This window comes from Ornithorhynchus anatinus, chromosome 16 (assembly GCF_004115215.2).
Source record: "Ornithorhynchus anatinus isolate Pmale09 chromosome 16, mOrnAna1.pri.v4, whole genome shotgun sequence".
Classification (NCBI taxonomy): domain Eukaryota; kingdom Metazoa; phylum Chordata; class Mammalia; order Monotremata; family Ornithorhynchidae; genus Ornithorhynchus; species Ornithorhynchus anatinus.
Genome location: NC_041743.1, coordinates 7,561,988 through 7,583,909, shown reverse-complemented (window position 1 = coordinate 7,583,909; position 21,922 = coordinate 7,561,988). Strand labels below are relative to the sequence as shown.

At 48.8% G+C, this 21,922-nt stretch overlaps 1 protein-coding gene across 1 annotated transcript in view; it reads right to left on the bottom strand.

The window, feature by feature from the left end:
• PAPPA2 (pappalysin 2) overlaps positions 1 to 21,922 on the bottom strand; it is a 157,045-nt gene that overhangs the window by 36,016 nt on the left and 99,107 nt on the right. Inside the window, exons 14-18 of the mRNA XM_029081125.2 lie at positions 19,798 to 19,966; positions 18,456 to 18,633; positions 17,369 to 17,582; positions 1,860 to 2,028; positions 483 to 615 (exon numbers count right to left, since the gene is read on the bottom strand). Of these exons, the coding sequence (XP_028936958.1) occupies positions 483 to 615; positions 1,860 to 2,028; positions 17,369 to 17,582; positions 18,456 to 18,633; positions 19,798 to 19,966 (863 nt within the window). The remainder of the gene's footprint in view (positions 1 to 482; positions 616 to 1,859; positions 2,029 to 17,368; positions 17,583 to 18,455; positions 18,634 to 19,797; positions 19,967 to 21,922) is intronic.

Below are 21,922 nucleotides of genomic sequence, written 5' to 3'. Positions count from 1 at the left end.
TCTGTCTCCCAGTTTCCCAAAGAGAAGAAAAGGCTGAGGAGGCACCCAGGTGAGGACCACATCAGAGACGCCCTCCAGGAACTCTCCACTCCAATAACAGCAGCAGAGAGCTTGGAGGAACTCGGCAAATAAGGGGCTGGGGGGGAGGGAGGGCTGTCCCCTATGTTCTCCCTTATTCCTGGAAGAGCAAATGTGCATTCTCAAGGCATTTTCCGCCACATGGCTCTGCTGGTAACATGACCAGACATGATGCAAATACCTAAGCAGCTTGACTGACTTTGCGTGCACGCAGAAGTCTAAAAAGAAAACAGAATTTTGCCATAAATTTCATTTTTACTGAAGCGGCTGAGAGTCAACATGCCTTTCCCCTCTAATCCTGGAGGAGAACATTCAATCGTATTTATTGAGCGCTTCACCAACCAGCCAGGCCCAAAAAGATGAGGATTTTTGGAGGTAAATTCCACATCCCCTCCCATCCTTACCAATTCCAAATCCCTGGCTGCATTTGTACTCCACCAAATTCAGCTCCGAGGGCGGGGGGCATTCTCCCTGAAGGTTCTCACACAACTTAAATTCCTCAGTCCAGAGTCCCTCCTTGGTGCAGAAGGTGGGTCCCTAGAACAGTGGAGATACAGTAGAGTGGCAGTCCATCCATCAATCAATTAATGACATTTATTGAGTGCTTACTGCAGGTGTGCAGAACATTGTACTAAGCATCTGGGAGAGTACAAAAGAGTTGACAGACATGGTCCCTGACCTCAAGGAGCTTACAGTCCTAAGAGACTTCCAGTAGAAGAGGTGGTCTTCAATGCTGGGCCAGGATTGGAAGGAGATGGACAGAGAAGAAGATTCACAGGGATGGCTGGGGTCCCTGAGATCCTGGGAGACTTTCCCCAGTGAGCAGGATTCCCAATGACAGGATCTGCAGTCTTTCCAGTACCTACGCCAACTGTTTAAAACTTTCCCACCGGGGACCCGAACATACTCCTGACCCTTTAGTCTTTCTCCCCTCCTTCTCTCCCTGCCTCTCGGGAGTCAACAGGAGAATGCGTAGGGCACAGACCTTCGATCTGGCCAAATTCAAATTCTCCCTTCTCCAGGACCTCCACTGGCATGACACGTTCATTCCTGGCTCTCTCTCCAACATTCCCAAGGTATACGATTCCAGCAACTGCAGGCCAGCTGAAGAATGCAGCAGCACAGGGCCTGTTCAGAAAGGGGCTCACAAGTTCAGGAGTCCACTGAGCCTTCCCCACCCGACCCCGACTCTTCAGAGACCTAGCTGATCTGTCCCCTTTCCTGGGACTCGGGGCACTCCAGGAGAGCAGAGGTCACCACCCCTTGCCCGGCTCAGTCCACGCAGCTCCTCCACTACTCTGTGTATGTGCCACAGTTGATATGTTCCTGACTTCAGCTGCTAGGCTGTAGTTTCCCGTTTCTGAGCTCTCGAGTTAAAATCCAGGGTAGGAAAGGCAGCAGACAGCACTGCTCCCTTTTAGCTCTGCTAGGGCATGGGGGTTTTGTTCAGATGCTGCTCTCAAGAGACACGGGGCAGGTCCCAGGCCAAGGTAGGCTGCCAGCCGGTGTGATCAGAGATGGGGACCCAGAGACGTGTAAGACTATATGCAGACACCAGGTCAACAATCCTTGGTCCAAGTACATGTGTCGGCAAAGAATTAGCCTCGACTTCCAGCAACATCCCTCGGCAGTGGTGAGGGGAGGGTGTCCTCCTACCTCATGAACCATCAGTGTCCCCAAGGTTCCCCCACAGCTCCAAAGTCCTTCTGAACATTCAACATCCCATCCCTCCCCAGCTTCCCCCTCTTAGATCTGTGGGAAAGCCACGAGTTTCTCCTTACCTTTTTCCTGGGTGGGTTGCAGTGGATAACACACTGGCTGCCCAACTCAAAGCCATTGGTGCAGTTGTACATGCCCTCAAAGACAGGTGACGGGGCCTTGCACACCACAGGGATGCAGCTTCCTTGCTCCCAGACTCCACCCTCTAGGCACTGGATCTTCAGGACTTTGCTGGCAAGACACAAGATGAAACGCCTATCAGAGCCACCTTGGTGGATGAGTGCGGCCCAACTGAAGGCATGTAGTTATCTCAGGGTACTGGGTGCGGTGCTTGGGGCCGTGTTTGGGGACAACCAAGGATCACCATGTTAAACTGTGAAAGGCAGGTCTGGTCACAGCATGGCAGTATAATGCCAATGTAACAGTCTCAGTAAATCAAGGATGATCGTATGAGGTGGAAGAAGGAGTTATCCCAGACACGGCACAAAGCATTGATCCATGGGCTTAGGGACTACAAACAATTAGAGCCAGCCTAAGGAAAACCTGGCATTGGGTCTATTATGTTATGTTGGTATTTGTTAAGCGCTTACTATGTGCCGAGCACTGTTCTAAGCGCCGGGGTAGACATAGGGGGATCGGGTTGTCCCACATGGGGCTCACAGTCTTAATCCCCATTTTACAGATGAGGGAACTGAGGCCCAGAGAAGTTAAGTGACTCGCCCACAGTCACACAGCCGACAAGTGGCAGAGCTGGGATTCGAACTCATGAGCCCTGACTCCAAAGCCCGTGCTCTTTCCACTGAGCCACGCTGCTATTGAAAACCAGCCAGCAAGCCTAAAAGAAGTTGATAAGTAGCGTGGCCTAGTGGATAGAATATGGGCCTAGGAGTCAGAAGGATCTGGGTTCTATCCCTGGCTCTGCCACTTGTCTGCTGTGTGACCTTAGGCAAGTCACTTCATTTCTCCGGGGCTCAGTTACCTCATCTGTAAAATGGAAATTACGGCTGTGGGCTCCATATGGGACATGGACTGTATCCAACCTGATTAGCTTGTATCTATCCTACTGCTTCCGTAAAGTTCCTAGCACACACTAAGCGCTTAGCAAATATTACAGGAAGAAATGAAGTTGACTAGGTTCTGCTTCTCCTTCCTAGCCCCATTTTGTTTGGGTCTTGAAGGCATTTGACTTTTTGTGCATGTGTGGCCGGCAGAGTCTCTGCATGTTCCCTGGGCTGGGGAGAGTAGGAGGTATGAATGGCAGCAGGAGGGACGTGGGGGAGAGGGGCAAGAGAGGAATGGCATTTGTCAACGTGGGCAGGGCCCATATAGAGTCTTCGGGGAGCCAAAAGGTTTTCTGACATGGCAGTTTCCTAGGCCGAGCCGATTCCAGGGTGTGTGACAGACCAGGAATCCCCACTCCTCCCATACACCATTTCCAACTTTTAAATCTGTTTCCATCCCAAGTAGGCAAGAGCCACATTGCTGGCATTTCTCCATTGGCTGAGGGTGTTCATGATCTACAGGTGGTTCTTGGACATTACCATTAAATGGAGCGACTAGACCATAGGTCCGATTAGAGAGGTGTTAGATGGGGGATGTAGAGTGATCAAATGGCTCTGGGACCAAATCTTCTTTTCTTACCCAATGGGCTGCAACTTGAAAAACAGCATGGCTTAGTGGATATAAAGCACGGGCCTGGAAGTCAGAGGATCTGGGTTCTAATCCCAGTTCCACCACTTCACTGCTGTGTGACCTTGGACAAGTCACATCATTTCGCTTGGCCTCAGTTACCCCATCTGTAAAACTGAGATTGAGACTGTGAGCCCCATGTAGGTCAGGGACTGCGTCCAACCTGATTAGCTTGTATCTAACCTAGGGTTTAGTATAGCACTTGGCATATAGTAAGCACTTAACAAATCACATTAAAAAAAAACTGAACTTATTGTTTGCTTTCAGGGTGGATAAGACTGTTAAAATTAATAGATCATATTTCACAAGACAGTGATAAGTGCTTTGCTTCTCCAAAGCAATAGGATATGTGTGTAGGGTTGTTCAAAGCCATCAAACCGAATGGTTCCCAATGAGAAAACCGAGACTTTGTCTATTTAACACTCTCTGAATTCCAAGCCTCAGCCTGTGCCTTCTTCACTCACACTGCCAGTTGCTTTTGGGCCTTGCATTTCTACGCCTGTGGTCAGCCAGTCCTCTGCACCGTTCCATCATGGGAACAACTACTTCCTGACTGCCTCAGTCCATCAGTTTTGGCCTTTTTTAGCATCAATTGCTCTGGTTGTTTCTCACATTTGATGCCTCTGTTTGTTTGCTGATGGTTGACTCGGTCTAGCCAAGGGCTTAATTTGTACTGGGACTTTCTCTGGATCAGCCTGTGCTGGAGTCCTGGGACCTTAAAGGTGTAAATTTCCATCAAAAGAGAACAAAGCAATCCCAATCCTCCTCTCCAAGATTCACGAAAAGGGACACACTTTATACAAGATGGCTTCCCTCCAGCTGAGAGGGGATAATGTGAGTTGTGGAGCTGCAGTGGGTGGTCTTTCCATACCTCGAGACACCCCTTCCCACCCCCTCCCCTAACTGTACAGCCAAGTTTTTCCCTCTGTGGGGAGACTTCAATCAGTCAGTGGTATTGGTTGAGCAAACAGTGCCGGGTGCAGAGCACTGTACTAAGCACTTGGGAGAGAACAATACAATCAGAACTCTGGCACCTCTTCCAAGACTGCTCCTCTGCATGTGGCCATCTCTGAACCAACGGCCTTTGGGAGGGGCTCAGGGGATATCCCTCTCCGGCCCAGATCTGGGTGAACTGGGAAATAGCATGTTCATATTCGTGCCTCCCCCTACCTTGACTTTCAAAAAAGAAACAGAACAAACACCTTTTGAGGACTTAAGCTCAAAGCATCATGCTTCTAGGTCAAGAGACTCTACGCCTCTGTTTGGGCATTGTTACTGGGATTCACCAGTACTGTATCTGCTCAACAACTCACTGCCCGGGGAGCCACCACCCAAAACCATCAAAGAAAAAGCATTTGAGTAGTGTCTCCACCAGAATATTATCTGGATAATTCCCCCCCAATCACCTGACCTGAATTATTCAGATAACCTGCTAGTGGAAACTCCCTGCTACAGGAAGAAGGGCTCAATGTTTCTGGGAAAATAGCGGTAGTTGGCCATATGTGTTCCTCCAAAGGGAGAATTTAATATTTGTCTTATAACCCACTGAGGTATAGGGACCATCTAATTCCCACCTGTGTATTTTCTCCCAATGCTTAGTACAGTACTTAGCCCACAGTAAGTGCTAATATATACCATTACAGCTAAACATGGAAGCAGCATGGCCTATTATTATTATTATTAATCATATTTACTGAGCACTTTCTATGTGCAAAGCACTGTTCTAAGCACTTGGGGGAGTGTACTATAAAATCAGACACATTCCCTTCCCACAAGGAGCTCACAGTCTAGAGGAGGAGACAGACCGTAATATAAATGAATAAACAGATAGGTAAATAAATAAATTACAGACACATACAGATATATAGATAATGGAAAGAGCACAGACTGGGAGTCAGAGGAGCTGAGTTCTAATCCCCGCTCCACCACCTGTCTGCTATGTAACCTTGGGCCAGTCAGCCAATCAATTGTATTTATTGAGCACTTACTGTGTGCAGAGCTTTGTACTAAGTGCTTCACTCTCTGTGCCTCAGTAACCTCATCTGTACAGACTGTGAGCCCCATATAGGACAAGTACAGTATCCAATCTGATTAGCTTGTATCTATCCCAGTACTTAATGCAGTGGGTAGCACATAATCAATCAATCATATTTATTGGGTGCTTACTGAATGCAGAGCACTGTACTGGGAACTTAGAAGAGTAAAATGTAACAGAGTTGTAGACATGTTCCCTGTCCACAATGAGTTTACAGTCTGGAGGGGGAGACACAAAAATATAAGTGAATTAAGGAGATATAAATAAACGCTGTGGGGCTGAGAGGTGGATGAATAAAGGGCGCAAATCCAAGTGCCAGGGCAGCACAGAAGGGAGTGGGAAAATGGACAATGAGGGCTGAGTCAGGGAAGGCACATCTTGGAGGCTTTTAAGGTGGGGAGAGTGATCGTGTCTCGGATATGAAGAGGGAGGCCGTTCTGGGCCAGAGACAGGACGTGGGCAAGAGGTCAGCCACAAGATAGACCACAAGACAGATGAGATTGAGGTACAGTGAGTAGGTTGGCAAGTAGTAAGTAAGCACTTAACAAATACCGTAAATAAAATAGTCAAGTTCCAGGCAGGGACATAGTTCTTTTCTTGGCTTCAGTTCCTTAACTTTTACTCTTCTGTCCCCATTGGGACTGCTACACTCCAGAGCAGGGCAATTCCAGGCCACGGCAGGGGTGTCCAGTGTACGGTCTCTCTCCGCTCCCCATTGATCCACCAGTCGGGGAGTGGAGAACAAGGTATCCTTGACCCCACTGTGCTCTGGCTGCTCCCTCTCCGCTTCCAAGAAGGTATGCAGGGGTCAAGCTGAGACGCTACTCTTAGTGCACTGTTGGTTCCCTTACTGACTGCCTGGCCTTACTGGTCCCTACTAGCCCCAGAGTGGTCACTTTTCAGGTCTCCAGACTTTGTGCATGAGCCCTGGGCTCCAAAGGATCCTGAATACAGATCTTAAGTATCCAGTTTGAGGGAAAAGCAGCCCAGTGCTCTTTACTGCAACTCTCACCCCCGCAGAACCCCAGGAGAGGCCTAGTCTGGAGAGGCCAGTAGCAAACCCCAAAACAGGCTCCTGGGGTTCTTCCACTCTGCGGGGCCACCAGTAACTCCCTAACACTCAGGAGCACAAACCTTCAGCGGCTTCCCAAGGAAGACCAGTAGGCATACATCTAGATCTATTTCTGCTGAGCGGTCACCCTCATCTCCCTACACAGAAGCAAAGACTGCTCTGGCACTTGCCAGCCACTCTCTGGTTAGCCACTCCCTCCCTCTCTGGGCTACTGTACTCTTGCCGGGGTTTATGGTCTCCCGGGGACTCTTTCCTTCCCATCGCCTCCCACAGAGGGAGGTTCTCCTTCCTCCTTGGCATCTAACTCCCATCACACCTCTGGAGGAGGCAGGCTGAGTCCAGGGGGATTGGCTGCATTTGTAAGGGGAGATAAGGAGGGGGAAGCATTGCCTGGCTAATCAGATGATAAGGTAAGGTCAGCTGATACCTTTCTCCCAGCTGGCTGGAACACTCTTACCTGGGAAAGAGCTTCTCATCCCCTGCCCAGACTGAGTAATTCTTTAAAGACTCAATCGATCAATGATATTTATTGAGTGCTTACTCAGTGCAGGGCATTGTACTAAGTTCTTCGGAGAATACAACACAGTTGGTAGACCCAATCCCTGCCCACATCAAGCTTACAGTCTAGAAGAGGACTCCTCACCTGTTTATTCCCCTTGAACCACTAATGAGTGCTTCCTTGGGGCTGCCTCACCTCGCTGACCCACTCAACCCTTCCGGAAGGTAAGTCCGACCGGATTCTGGAGACGGAACTGAGGCACTACTGAGATGTGAGGTGGCTTGCCCAAGGCTGCTCCCGACAAATCAAAGGCTGAAGCCAGGAGGATTAGAATCCAGCTCTTCTGGATCCCAACACCATCCTTGTTCCACTTGTCCAGGCTACCTCTGTGCACAGAGGAAAATAAAGCCCATGTGAGGGAACAGGCCAAGGAGCCTGTTGCTTAGGGAGGCAAACAGGGGAGTCAGAGCCAGAAATCTGACTGTAAAAATTATATCGTGGAGAGCTAGGGGGCGATGGTCAGTGTTTATTTTCCCCTTACATTTCCAGCTCAAACCTGTTCCATTTCCAAGTGAGAAGGTGTTTTTTGTAACTGCCAGCTCTTGTAGGCTCCATCTAGGGTCCAAAAATGCAGCTGTGCTCTCTGCCTTTTGCATCATTGCCAAAAACGAAGATTTTGTAATCAACATTCGGCTGACAATTTGGTTGATGCTCCTTGAGTCGGGAGAGGCTTGAGCTGCAGCTTTCCCATCCCTGTTATCACTCCTGTAGAGCTAACACAAGTAAGATGGTGTTTTTCTTGGAAAACCACATAGATGTAACCTGAAGGGCCACTCTGAGAAAATCTTCGAGGGAGAGTCCCTTATTCCAAAGAACTCCAAGTACTTCCCTACGGATTGACCCTCACCACATCCTGCTCCACCCAACTTCAGAGCTGGGGGTTAAGTGATTTGTCCCAGACCCCCCAGCAGGACACCTAAGAACCTGGAACTAGAACCCGATCTTTGGGTCTCCTAGAAGCAGCTTTACCTAGTGGAAAAAACATGGGCCCAAGAGTCAGAGGAGCTGGGGTTCTAATTCTGGTTTTTTTACTTGCCTTCTGTGGGACCGTGGGCAAAATACTGGACCTCTGGACCTCGGTTTTTTCATCTGTAAAATGGGATTCAATACATGTTTTCCCTCCTCCTTTAACTGTGAGCCCCATCTGAGGCATAGACTGTGTCTCACTTGAATTTCACATATCTACCCTGGTGCTTCGTACAGGACTTGACGCATAGTAAGCAGCACTTAACAAATACCACAGTTATGATTACTATCATTATCATTATTATTCCTACTACTAGAACCTGCCCTGCGACCCTACTGTGTCAGCAAAACATCTCATTTGAGCTTTCCGACTTTGTCTCCAGGTCAGTAGGCTTTTCCATCTCAGATTTTGAGAAACCGCATGGCCTAGTGGTTAGAACAAGGGTCTGGGCGTCAGAAGGGCCTGGGTTCTAATCCCGACTCTGCCACTTGTCTGCTGTGTGACCTTGGGCAAGTCACTTCACTTCTCTGTGCCTCAGTTGTCTCATCTAGAAAATGCAGATTAAGACTGTGAGCTTGAGACTGTGTGGGGATTATGGCCAACCTGATTAATTTGTTTCTACAGTGCTGGGCACATAGTAAGCACTTAACAAATACCATTGAAAAAAACCAAAAACAAAGATTTTACTCTCCACAAGTTGAGGGTCCAGGTCAGAATGGAGGGACCGATGCCTGATCTCTGTTACTACTTCTTCCACCTCCACCCCTTCCTTGGGTTTCCAAGGTGGAGAACAGAGGGTATCCAAACCAATCAGGACTCCCCGCACCTCCCCACCAAAACTCCTGATTGGTCAGCGCACGGTTTGGGCCTTGCCTTCCCACTTTTGTCAGTACAGTTTTCCACCAGGAGAGCCATGCCATCCTTTGGTAGGAGATTGAGTGATTACCATCCTTGGGCCCACCGACCTAAGGCAAGCCAAGCAATAGGACTCTCCAAGCTGTGCAGGGAACTCAGAATTCTCAGAGAACCCTCTGGAAATGGAACCCCTATTTTTCCAAATCAAGGATACCTAGGGGAAAGCAGTGATTTGTGGAGGACGCATGCATCAGCCAAACATTTGGGCATGTTCCACTGTGGAATGCACGAGAGAGAGAGAATGGCCTGAGGAAATTATAGGTATTGTACATACCCAGTTCTTCTAAGATCAGGGGTTCTGTTCCCTCAAAAACTCTCGTAGAGGCAAAGTCCCATTGTCATCACTGTGTCTGACACCACGAATATGTTCACAAGCCTTTTCTTGTGACATTGCAGCACACTGTGTCCAAACAGGCTCACGTGGTAGTTCGAGCGTTCCTTAACTACTCCACAACGTCCTAGCCAAAACGTGTAGTGAAAGCATGTTCTGGCAGAACAGAGTGTTCAATTCATTCAAAGGAAACAACACACAAAAGTACCTCTTCTCCGCACCCTCACCCACTCACTAGTGATGCTTCCGCACTTTAAAGAACTAAAATGACTTTTAAGAATTAAATGACTTTGGGCTAAGGTCAGTTAATCGACTAGTATTTAATGAGGGGTGTCTGTGTGCAAAGCAGTGTACTAAGAACTGGGAGATATGATCCCTGCCCTAAAGGAGATTTCAGTCTAGCGGGCTCCTGGGCAATATCTGTTTCTAATGAGTTTTCCTCAGGTTTCTTCTGGACCTGTCCTCCCATCTCTTCTACCTGCGCTGCTTCTGTGTGGAGGACTTTGAGCTCTAACACTGATGTGCCCCACTGTCCAACCTTCCCAGAATTATAAGGTTGTGAAACCAGCCAGCTGCTGGATCTTGCTGGCAGATTTCAATGCCAGTTGTCACCTTGGAACAGGAAGCAACTGTGAAGAAACGGGAGGACCAACACCTCACCTGGTCCCCCGTCTCCTTCAGATATTCCTGCACTGACACTTTCACCTGGGAGTGAGCTAACCAACCACTGCATGTCACTGTTGTTCTTCCAGAGTGCATCAAAAGGACTGCTCTTCATTGGCCCTAGCCCTGATAAATCCCTAACCCTCTAAAGGACTGCCAAGTACCTGGGTCATGGTTATCTTTTTTCCCTTTACACAGATATAATTCTAATAAAAATGATGGTGATAAAAAAAATAGTCAAGCACTTCCTAGTGCCCAGCACTGGGAACGATACAATATAAGCAGATCTGACAGTTCTTGACTAGCCCAGGGCTCACAGTCTAAGGGAGAAGGCAAATAGGTATGTACACGCCATTTTAAAGACAAGGAAATCAAGATGAGAGAAATGAAGTGACTTGACCAAGGTCACACGGCAGAAAAGATGTGGGGCTGGGGTTGGTACTTTTTCCTCTAGGCTGCACTGCTCCTGAGGGAGAAAGGATCTTCAGGGATAGACAGGCATGTTCCCAGGAGATCTACAGAAGTGACATTTGACGGTTTTTGCTGCCAGAACCCGGACTTCCCATTCTTAGGCCAGCTGTTCTCTCCACCTAGCCAGTCCACAGTGAGGGGAGGGAGGAGTGTAGTGGGAAACCTGGCTTTTTCAGAACTAACTGCGGCTGAGAGGAAGAGGGCTAGGATGGTCACAGCTGCCTGCCAGTTGCCCGCCATCTGAGCTCTGTCTCTGTCACGGATTGACACTTGTCAGCCCCTCCCCCTCAACAGTGACGGGACATGTATGTCAGTCATGGAAGCCGCCCTGGCAGTCAGTACTTCCCCGCCACCAGTCTCTCCCCACCACCCGACAGCAGATCCGTGCTCAAATGCATCGCTACAGGTCCTCCGCCCGCTAAGTCCTTCAAGCTCCCAAAAGATCACTCAATTCTTCAGATGCTTGCCAAAGTCAGATTTTCCCTTTTTAGAGAGTTACAAATAAGTCTGTCCTAAGCTGACCCTGACATTGGTAAGAGGGAGGGATGGGGTGCTTTCTGTTGGGGGTGAGAGGCGGAGCAGAGGGAGAAAAGGACAGAAGAGGTGTCAGGGATCGTCCGGGAAAGGAGCAGTTGAAATCTGCCCAGAAGAAAGTGGAGGGAGTGGGAAAACCCTCGTCACAGAGCTCAACTTCGCCATGTAACGCCAACCATCTTATTTCTCTCAGAACTTCAAAAACAGCATCTCAGCAGGATGAATAGAGAAACCAGGGGCCAAGTAAAAGTGAAAAAGAAAAAGAAATTGGGTCCTTAATAGCCAGCGTTTGAAGGCCATGCGGAAGACTTATGAGGCTGGCGAGGTCTGTGTTTGATGTGAAAGCCTGGATGTCAATCTCCAAAGCTCTGTGAACCATGCAGCAGGGAGCTGGCCCTCTCCCAGGTGTGTAATAGAGTGGCCAAGGCTTGGAGCAGGGGGTCGGTTGCTCTAAAGCCAAGCCAGACTGCAATAAATTACCCTAAAGCTCACAGGAACTGCCAATAGCAGACGATTCAAGGATTCCACGGCTCAACTCTGAATGTATTTACTGTAAACTCAAATCCAGCCAGCCGGATGGGGGCGGGAGGTGAGCAGATGGTGGGATTTTGGTACCTTCTCCTGTGCTCCCACACACTAATTCACCATTTCGGCATGCTCTCTGGGGGGTGATATGCCAGGGAACCTGCTGCAACCTTCCCTCCCTGATAACCAATAACAACAACAACTACAATAATAATAATAATGGTATTTGCTAAGTGCTTACTATGTGTCAAGCACTGTTCTAAGCACTGGGAAAGGTACAGGTTAATCAGGTGAGACACAGTCCCTGTCCCACATGGGACTCACACTCATATCCACATTTTAGAGATGAGGTAACTGAGGCACAGAGAACTTAAGTGACTTGCCCAGGGTCACACAGAAGACATGTGGTGGAGCCGGGATTAGAACCCAGGTCCTTCTGACTCCCAGGCCCGTGCTCTGACCCCGCTAAGCTACGCTGCTTCTTCAGGCAGTCAGTCTGCACATCTCTGGGTCTCAACATCCTCTAGTGAGAAGGCATAGAGTCTGCACCATCTGGTAGAAGACTTTCATGATGAGCGCTCAGAGGATGCAGCTTTGTCCCTTCAGGCCCTAAAGGACCCTAAAAGCAACTCTTTAAGTGCCCCGGGCTACCTGATGTGCCATCTTTTCTTTCCCTCTCTTTTCTTTTCCTCTCCACAGCAGGTAAAACCCTGAGGCTTCATCTTGGATGTCAAGGGCTCTGGCTGGGGTCCTGCTCACCAGGCCTCAGAATCCCCAGGCCCTCCTCTCTCCCCGGCAGCTTCACCTCCCAGTCTGTCTTCCCCTCATCTGCCCACCATGCCCTGCCTGATGGACTTCCAGCCCCGTTGTGCTGACTCTCATTTTCGCTTCATTTCCGCCACATCCATCTTTCTTCCTCTTTCATGGTCAGCTTGAGGCCACCGTCGGACTTGGATGGTTTGGGCGGCTGAAGCTGGGATGAGAGGGAGCAGGTGGCTGGTTTGGATTGTGGAGGGGAGGAAGGGAGCGTATTGCTTTTCACATTTAATGGACTCTCTCTGTTTTGATGTGTGTGTGTATGTAGGTGTGGCGGGGGGGGGAGGTTTTGGAGGGCAGGAAAATGCACCTCTCTGGCAGGGAGCAGGGGAACTGGGGGGAGTGGGGGGAGAGGGGTGGTGGCCCCCGGGCACCTCCCGCTTTGAATACAAGCTCCCGGCCTGCCAGTCTCAATGCTGCCTTTCTAGAGTGGTGAGAGGAACCAAGGCAGCCAGATCTGAAAGAAATGCAGAGGGCAGAGCTCTTGCCCATGAAGCCAAAAGCCAAAGGAATAATAACTATGGTATTTGTTAAGCACTTACTATGTGCCAAGCACTGTTCTAAGCACTGGGGTAGATAGAAGGTAATCAGGCTGTCCCACGTGGGGCTCACAGTCCTAATCCCCATTTTACAGATGAGGTAACTGAGGCACAGAGAAGTTAAGTGACTTGCCCAAGTTCACACAGCAGACAAGTGACGGAACTGGGATTAGAAACCATGTCCTCTGACTCCCAAGCCCGTGCTCTTTCCACTAAGCCACTCTGCCTCTCTTTAAGTCTCTCTGTCCAGCCAGTCAGATGCGATACCGAGGATCTGGATCAGACTTTGAAAATGGCCCATGGAGAGCATCCCTAATCTCATCAAATCCCTTAATCCATTGTTCCCCTGAGTATGCAGTGTGGCCTAGTGGAAAGAGCATGGGCCAGGGAGCCAAAAGGCCCTGGGTTCTAATCCCAGCTCCACCATTTGCCTGCTGTGTGACCTAGGGCAAGTCACTTTGCTTCTCTGTGCCCCAGTTTCCTCATCTGTAAGATGGGGATATTCAATACCTATTCTCCCCCCACCACTTAAGAGTCCCGTGTGGGAGTGGTACTGTGTCCAACCTGATTATCTTGTATCAACCCCAGAGTTTAGTACAGGGCTTGACCCATAGTAAGTGCTTAAGTATTATTAATTACCTTTATTCCTACGTCCCCAGGAAATACAAAGGAGAGCTTTAAGATGTTCATGAACACTCACCCCATAAAACCCTCCCTCTGGATAAGATTCTCCACTTGTCCACTTGGCCTGCGTTCTGTGACCTTCTCCCATCAGTCTAGCCCACTCCCCCTGGCCCAGGCACCTGCTGTTAGCCACTGGCCTTGCCGGGTGATGGACTCTGAAGGACGCCAGGCTCTCCAAAGCTAAGGAGGTTGGCAACTATCCTCAACTTTACAAGGGAAGAGGATCAAACGCCTCCTGCCCCCGAGGCCAATAGACTTCATAGTCAAAATAGCTTGTCAGGCAACCAGCTGCCCTGAGGTAAAGCCTAGATGGCCAGCTTTAGAATAGACTTATCATGGGTCCCTTCCACAGATGCACCTACTTTGGAAAGGCTGACGCGGCCAGGAAGTCAGGAAAAGCAGATGGTAATTGGCCTTGAGAAAATAATTCTAAAATGCCACATCACTTTGTAGGAGGCAAGCTGAGGAGATAAATGGGCTTGCGAAACCTAGCTTAATGAGCCGAGACAGTTGGAATCATTTAGATGTTCAATTCACTGTGCCTCGGTCATCAGAAGTCAAACCCAGCCCGCTCCCCTTGGGTCCCCTAGACATACAGACGGCGAGCGGCTGTGCAAAGAGGAAAGGTTGAAGTGACATGGGAATGAAAGCTCAAGGAGAACAGAATATAGAACTTTGGTGCAAAAGAAGAGGGATTTCGCTTTGGGTAAGAGAGTTGTCGGGTGAGGTATCTAAGGAGGGATGGTAAGAGTAAGGTGTAATGGTGAATTGTATGAAAATCATAGAATTAGGATTTTAACCAGATGAGAATGTAGTCCCCAAACAAGAGTTAATCGATGGGATTAAAAGTCAGGCCCAGATCTCCCCAAGACAAAGAATATAGGGGTGACCGTGAGAGGTTGAGGGGTTTAACTTTTCAGCTCTCAGTGCAATACTGGAATTTTCTTCACTTTTGCCAGAAACTGGCAGGGTGAGAATCCAAACAGTTGTGGTGCATAATGAAATTAAGCTACAGAGAGGTGAATAACTTGCAGCAGCTATTGTGAAGGGTGAGGGACAAGAACAGTAGAAACCCCATTTTGGGAGACGGGTCACCGATTAGGGAAACATCAGTGGAATTTGTTTTGGACAATGAACATCATCTCCACTACATCCACTTCCTGGAAGACACACACACACACACACACGTCTATGAATGGCCATCTCCTAGGAGCCACACTTGTCTATTAGTTGCGTGTTCATCCTCAATAAGCCAAGTCTCCCTTTCCTGACTTCACAGAGGCAGCATGACCTAATGGAAGGAGTACGGGACTGGAAGTTGGGAGGTCTGCTTTCTAATCCCCGCACTGCCACTGCCTTGCAGTGCGACTTTAGGCAAGTCATGAGGTCTCTGAGCCTCATTTGCCTCATCTATAAAGTGGGGATAAAATACCTGCCCTCCCTCCCTCTTAGATTGGGCGCCCCCTGTGGGATGGGATCCCGACATGATCTAGTGATCTTGTACTTACCACAGTGCTTGGCACATGGTACACACTTAATGAATATCATGACTGTCCTCTGAAGACTCTGCCGAGCTATTTTACCTGGCTAACACTCTCAGGGAGTTTGTCTAGACAAGGTAGAGCCATTGTGCTGAGTCCTGGGTCATGAGCAGACAGTGTGCTTGAGCATTATTTTCCATCTCAGACACTAAGTGGCATGGCCAATTCTAGAGCAAGCTCCATTATGGAGAAGGAGGCATTCAGGAGATTCAGCCACCACCCCGGGCACTCCAGAACAGTTGCAAGAGGTTCTGAGCCCTCAACTCAGTGCCATTGTTTAAACCCCAAGGCAACCAGACTTCACCTCATCCCGGAAAAGTGATGGGCTCTCCCCATCCTGACTGTGCAGGGTTTTCCCCTATCTGAGCAAGAAACCAGGGATCTAGCCCTCCTTTCCTCATTCCACAACTCTGGCCCGACACACTGAGACACAATGCCTTTGCTTTAACCCAATCTATGAAACTCCCAGAGTTCTTTGGGGTCAGTTGGGAGCCTCCAGAATTGATGTTCCAAATGGAATTCCTGGTCCTGACTACTACAGGCTTTTATCTTTCCTGGCTGCATTATGCCATTTACCTTGCTCAGGATTTATGTCTTCATCACACAACCTTGTTGTCCTATGTGGTGGAAAGCTGATTATCCAAACAGATATCGAAAGCCAGGCTAGTTCAGTAGTCCCAGAAAAGATCAGATGATCCAACAAAGCTGAGCGATGCCCCAATCAAATTCTGTCCGGTTATCTTAACTTGATCTGAATTGAACTCTGTCCCAGTTTGTTCACATAATTAGCTTTCTACTCTCACTGCAGTGTAGCTAAAGGGCAATTTCCAGTCTAGGTGAGGGAGGGGACAAGAAGTATAAATACAAGGGAAGTTTGTAAAACTAAAACACAGTCTTACTGAAATACTCTTCCGAGTATGATAAATGAGGAATTCACATATGGAATGAAAAAGAAAAAAAAAAAAAAGGGGAAAGGCAGCATAGCTGAGGGTCAGGAAAACTAGGTTTTAGCCCCGGGTCAACCACTGATCGTTGAATGACCAGAGCAACTCATTTAACCTCTTTGTGCCTCAGTTCCCTCAACTGTGAAATGTGGATAAAATACCTGTTCTCTCTCTTCCTCTTACCCGGTGAGCCTCGGGTAGAATAACAAAGGTGCCTATTCTGATTGCCTTAGTGAAATAATAATAAAAATAATAATAATGGTGGCATTTGTTAAACCTTTATACGTGCCAAGCACTGAACTAAGCACTGGGATAGGTACAATATAATCGAGTTGCACACAGTCCATGTCCCTCATTAGGCTCATAGTCTAATAGGAGGGAGAACAGAGGGCTCGTATCAACCTCAGCTCTTAGCACAATGTGAGCATATAGGAAATGTTATTTTTAAAAGATAAGGTCAACTGAGTCAAGTAAAAAGAATGTCTAGCCTGGGATACTGAAGGAAAATCAATGGGGAGAGGAGCAATTGTTTCCATATAAAAGGGCTTCGAATCAGGCAAGATTTCAGAGGAGCTTAGATCTGGTACCTCTTCCCTTGCACTTGTTAAGTCAAATATCTTAATTAGATGAGGGATGGAGGGAAGAACAATGTGCTCCTGGCTGACACGAAGAGCGAGGGATCCGTCTACCTAGAAATATGCGAAAAGGTCTGCATTTCCACTTCGTAAGGCTCGGGACACACTCGCTGCCCTCCTTCCTCAGTTCCTTTCCTTGTTCCCGGATGTCCAAAGGGATACACTCGGAGCTCCAGTTCTGAAACCCAGGGATCTCCCTGGAGCCAGAGCGATGCAGCTGTACAGCTCGCGTGCAGAACAGAAAATAGTAATTTATACATGCCTCACAGGCATCTGATGACCTCATCCGTGACCACTGTGTACACATGTGTAAACCAAGATTTCATCAGTTTACACAGTGCACGTAAAGAACTTATCGCTCCACGCACGGCGCTTGCGGATGTAAACGTTCCCTCCCAACCTGTGGCCGCCACAGTGATGCAAACAGCCATCGTCTCAGCCAGCAAAGCTGCGTCAACAAATGGCTGCCACACGTGGCCCGGCCCGGTGGTGGGGAAAGCGATGGGTCTAAGGAGTGCGGGAAAAACCAGATGGCTGCCTAGGCAGCTTCACTCCTCACCAAGGCCCAAGGCTTGGTGGTTTCTCGAACAGGGCACACGGCAAAGACACGAGGGCGGCAGTGATTTCTGAGACCAGGGGCATTTGACTTACTTCCTGGGCCTGTTCTCCCCCTTTTCGGCCACGTGATAGCCCGGCTTGCATCTGTATCTGCATACGGAGCCCACGTCGTGATTGCCTTGAAGGCAGCGAGGCACAAGTAGGCTGGCGTTGGGGATGGCCGGGGGGGCGTCACACTCCAGTTTGCAGTAGGCTTCTGGGAGGGACCAGAGCCCATCCTCGAGGCAGATGAGCCACTGGTTCATTCCTAACTCCAGAAGATAGAAAACAGGCACGCTCAGAAAAGAGACTTGTTCCCATGAGCCCTCTCAGTAGACCTTTCTCAGGGATGTTGGGGAGTAGGGGGTGTGGGCAGTATTTAGGATAAGCAGCTTTCCCTTCTTCTTCTGGTTGCCATCCCAGAAAACCAACCAATAGCGGCTGGCCGAACCTGGGCAATTGTACTGGACTCCCCTACTAGTTTGTACCCTCCAAAAAATCTCACCTCCTCCAGCAAGGCTTCCCCAATGAACTCCTTAGACCGGGAGTCACAGCAACCCATCAGTCCCCTCTCCCACTTACACAGTGATTGACCTAAAATCCCCCTCAGCACTTAGATGATTATCAATCAACTAATGGTATTTATTAAGTGCTGTGTTGCAGAACACTATACTAAGCACATGGAAGAGTACAATACAACAGAATACGCACATTCTAAGGTAAAGCCTATTTATTTGGATGACCCCATTTGTACATACTGCCATATCTATCTCCATTTAGAGAGTAAGCTTCTTGTGGGCATGTTCCTGTTGTGTATTGTCTCAAGCGCTTAGTACAGGGGGCTCTGAATACTGCTGTTACTGCTATTACTGCTGCCCCTTGAAGTAGAGGCCCGGGGAAGCTCCCTTCCGAAAAGGGCTTGGAGCGGCTGCCAAGAGTCCCTACTGAATTTAGATGGAGCTAGCGCTGTCAGCCTCACCCCGAAGTCGAGAGGCCTGAGGGCTTTGCTAGTAGAATCCAAGATTAAAGAATGAGAGCAGGCCAGGAGAGTCCCGTGAAGACCCTGAACATTTAGTGAAAAGGAGACCCAAAGGGAATGGTAGGACAAGCACGTTTCTACAGCCCAAAGAGGACACGATACCTTGAAGCTTGGCTGGTGGAATGCAGGTGAAAGAGCAGCGCTTCTGAAAGGCAGTTCCCTCGGGACAGGAAAAGCTCGCGTAGTAGACTTGTGACTGGTGGGGAACACCGCAGTCCAGGGGCTCGCAACTGACGGCTTGGTTCCAGCGACCAAAGGCACAGGTAAGCACAGCATCCTTCTGGAGGCGGGAAGTCGAGAGGGGTTTGCACAGATATAGCAGAAAACGACAATTAGACAGCACACCAAGTCCCCAGGGGAGAGTCCCAGAAGCTCTTATTCATCCAGATCACCTAAAGCAATGGCATTCCATTAATACCGCATCTGAGGGGAGCCTGGGCCTTACCATGGGACCCAAAGAGCCCACTGTTGTCTGAGATGTGGTTTCAGACTTGAAGTGAGCAGTTTAGGGGAGATGATCCAGCTTACCTGAACCCAGGTAAAGGGTAGTGGAGAACTGAGGCAAAGGACTGGATATTTCAGGCCCCAAAACATGCTCTGTAGAGAGTTTTGACGTTTGAGTTTTGGCCTGAATTATCTGCTGTGATCCCCAGGTTCTCTTAGGTACTGATTCAGAGAAGCAACGCCCCTGATGCTATGAACCATGGGATCAACAGGAACAGAGAACGGTGGCCAAATCTATTATAGGTCACATCACTCTGCTCCAAAATCCTGGATATCAATCACCCTCACCGTTCAAATTACCTCTTTTCTCAAGACTGACTTTTAACTTCAGGGTTACTCTTCGTTAGTGATTCTCAGACAAGACTTCATGGTCGACGTCATATTCTTCCCAAGCACTTCGTTCAGTGCATTGTCCCCAGTGAATGATCAATAAAACCTTCACTACTACTATTACTGCTACTAATTTTACTGAATTTTGCCATCCTTCACACATGGGTCTCTGGACCATCCGTGGCCCATGACAAATAAGAACACCCAGCTAATTACTGGAGCTAGTGATTCTAATAGGTGATTATTATAATAATGAGAGTGATACTATTAAGCGCTTATAAGTGCACTGGGGTACATATAAGTTAATCAGACTGAACAAAGTCCCTCTCCCACATGAGGCTCACAGTTTAAGAGAGGCTGAATCTTATCCCCATTTTACAGGAGGAAGTCTGGAGAGGTTACGTTTTAGTGACAAAACGGGAAAAACTGAGTGAGAGAGATGATTCTGGACATGCCCGGAATAGGATACTGGGCATAATTAGCTAAGGAAAGTCTCCACAGTTTGTGGAGCCGGCCCCGCTTCCAGGGCTGCCCCCCTGCTCCTGGCACCAAGCTCCACACGATCCCAGCCACGGACAGCGGATGAGAAGCCAACCCCCACCCCACTCACCTGCAGGGGGCCGAGGCTCTGCTCCCCACTAGCCTGGAGGAAGAATCCTCTGTCACAGGTGACCACACATTTCAGGGGTCCCGGGTCACCGCCCGTGCAGTTCACGTAGGCGTGGTCGAGGAGCAGTGGCGTGCAGCTCTCCTGCTCATCGCAAGGGTCCCGGGAGCAGCTGCACGGAAGAAAGGAATAGGGATGAGGCAAGTGAATCCTCAGATGGACTTTGAAACTTCTCTCAGAGTCAGGGAGTCCCTCTGGCCCTCGATCCCTTCCCCACTTCACATGCCCATTTTTGGCATTGCTGCCAGAGGGAGATTTGGGGTGTGGGTAGATGGTCTGGGAATCGGCTTCCAGAGGCCCGGCCAGGCCAGCCCCCAGCTGACCACAACCTCAATACAGAGTTGCACTGCCACAGAGACCGTTATTGGAAATATCCAACCTCCTAACTCTAAGTTTTGCCCCGGCCTGACATTCAGTTGGCTGTTCATTGAGTTGGATTTGGTTTGTTACCGTGGGAAGAGCGTGAGCACAGGCAGCTGCCTTCTTCTCGTCTGACCCCAAAAGACTGAAACCTCGCAGCTGGGCCCCTCGGGTCCTCTGTGGGAGCCAGCCCTGGATTGCCTTGCACCAACACCCCAGGCCTGTGGGCACGCTGACAGGAGAGGTGCCACCCTGTTCTTAGAGATCAGGTGCTCACTGGAAGTGAGTGGCTACCGCGTTTCCTGAATGCCCAGTCTTGTTGGACCTGGATCTTGAGTCAAATCTGAGGTGGTGTCTTTGGGGAGAGCTCACTAACCCCACTTCAGTTGTTGCAGCACCCTGGCAGAACTCACCAAAGACTTCTTTCCAGGAAATTCCACTTCCTCTCCAACGAAATAGCTACTGAGTCTAAAGAATGGCTTATTGTGGGGGGAACCGGGGCACTTGCTTCCTTCCTTCCAAGACTAACTGTAATATGAGAAACTGCCCTTCTCTTCCCTACTGTTCTGTTCTCTTCTCACTCGAAAGGGGGCAAAGCTGAGGGCAAGAGGCCACACCTATCAATCAATCAATGGTAATTATTAAGCAACTGCAGTGTGGTGGAAGAGCAGGGGGCGCAAGGAAGGAGAAGAGATAAAGCCTCTCCCTGCCCCCATCTCCCCCATCCAATTTTCCCCAGTCAAAACAAGGATTAATCACTAATAATGAGCGTAGCACTACCCCTCACTCTTCCTCCCTCTTTTCCCCCTTCTCTTCCTGTTTCCTTTCCCTCTCTCCTTTTCTGTTTTTTCATTCTCCTCTTCCCCACTCCCCTCTGGTTCTACCTGCCAAAAATCAGGTCATCTGCCTTTCTGAAGACATGCAGCCCTCCCTGACAGGGTTTAGTAAGGCATGAATTGTAACAAATCTGAGAATTCTCTAGGAAGAGCGACGTTCTTTTCTTGCCAGCAAGTCCACTGTAGTTCATTTCCCTTTTGCTTTCCCCTCCCAATTCTTTGAAAGGAAATGATGTATTCATTTATTACTATTATTTACATTTATAAAATTGTCCCTTTGGAATTCCAGTGCAAATGCAAGGGTTAAAACTACTTGATAAAGCCAAGAAGCCATAAAAGTACCCAATAGCATATTATGTTCATCAATCTTAAAAAGCTACTTCAGAGCCCAATTTGATGAGGCCAAAGACATGCATTAGCACACTGCTCTCAGAAGATGATCTAGAGGAATAATGTGAAAGGGTTATAAATGCCCAGCACACTCTTCTCTGCAAGCAAACTTCAATCTAAACAAAGGAGACAATTTCCAACCTCTTTCATAGCAAGGCCAAAACTCCCAGTTGAAGTACCATACTGCCCTTGGCAGTTTCTAGTTCCTTGTGGGCAGGAATTGTGTCTATCAAGTCAGTTATCCTCTCCCCAGAGCTTAGTACAGTGGTCTCCCCACAGCAAGCATTCAATAAACACCGATTGACCCCCTCCCACCCTCCCAACCCACACATACACAAACATTTCCCTCCCCCCACCCAGCATGTGTGTGCACGAGCATGTGTGTACACTTTCCCTTGAGGTCATAATTTACACTACATAACATGATTCATCATTTCACTTTAGACAAAAGCACGGACATAAGCTCAAATCAAGAGTTCCCA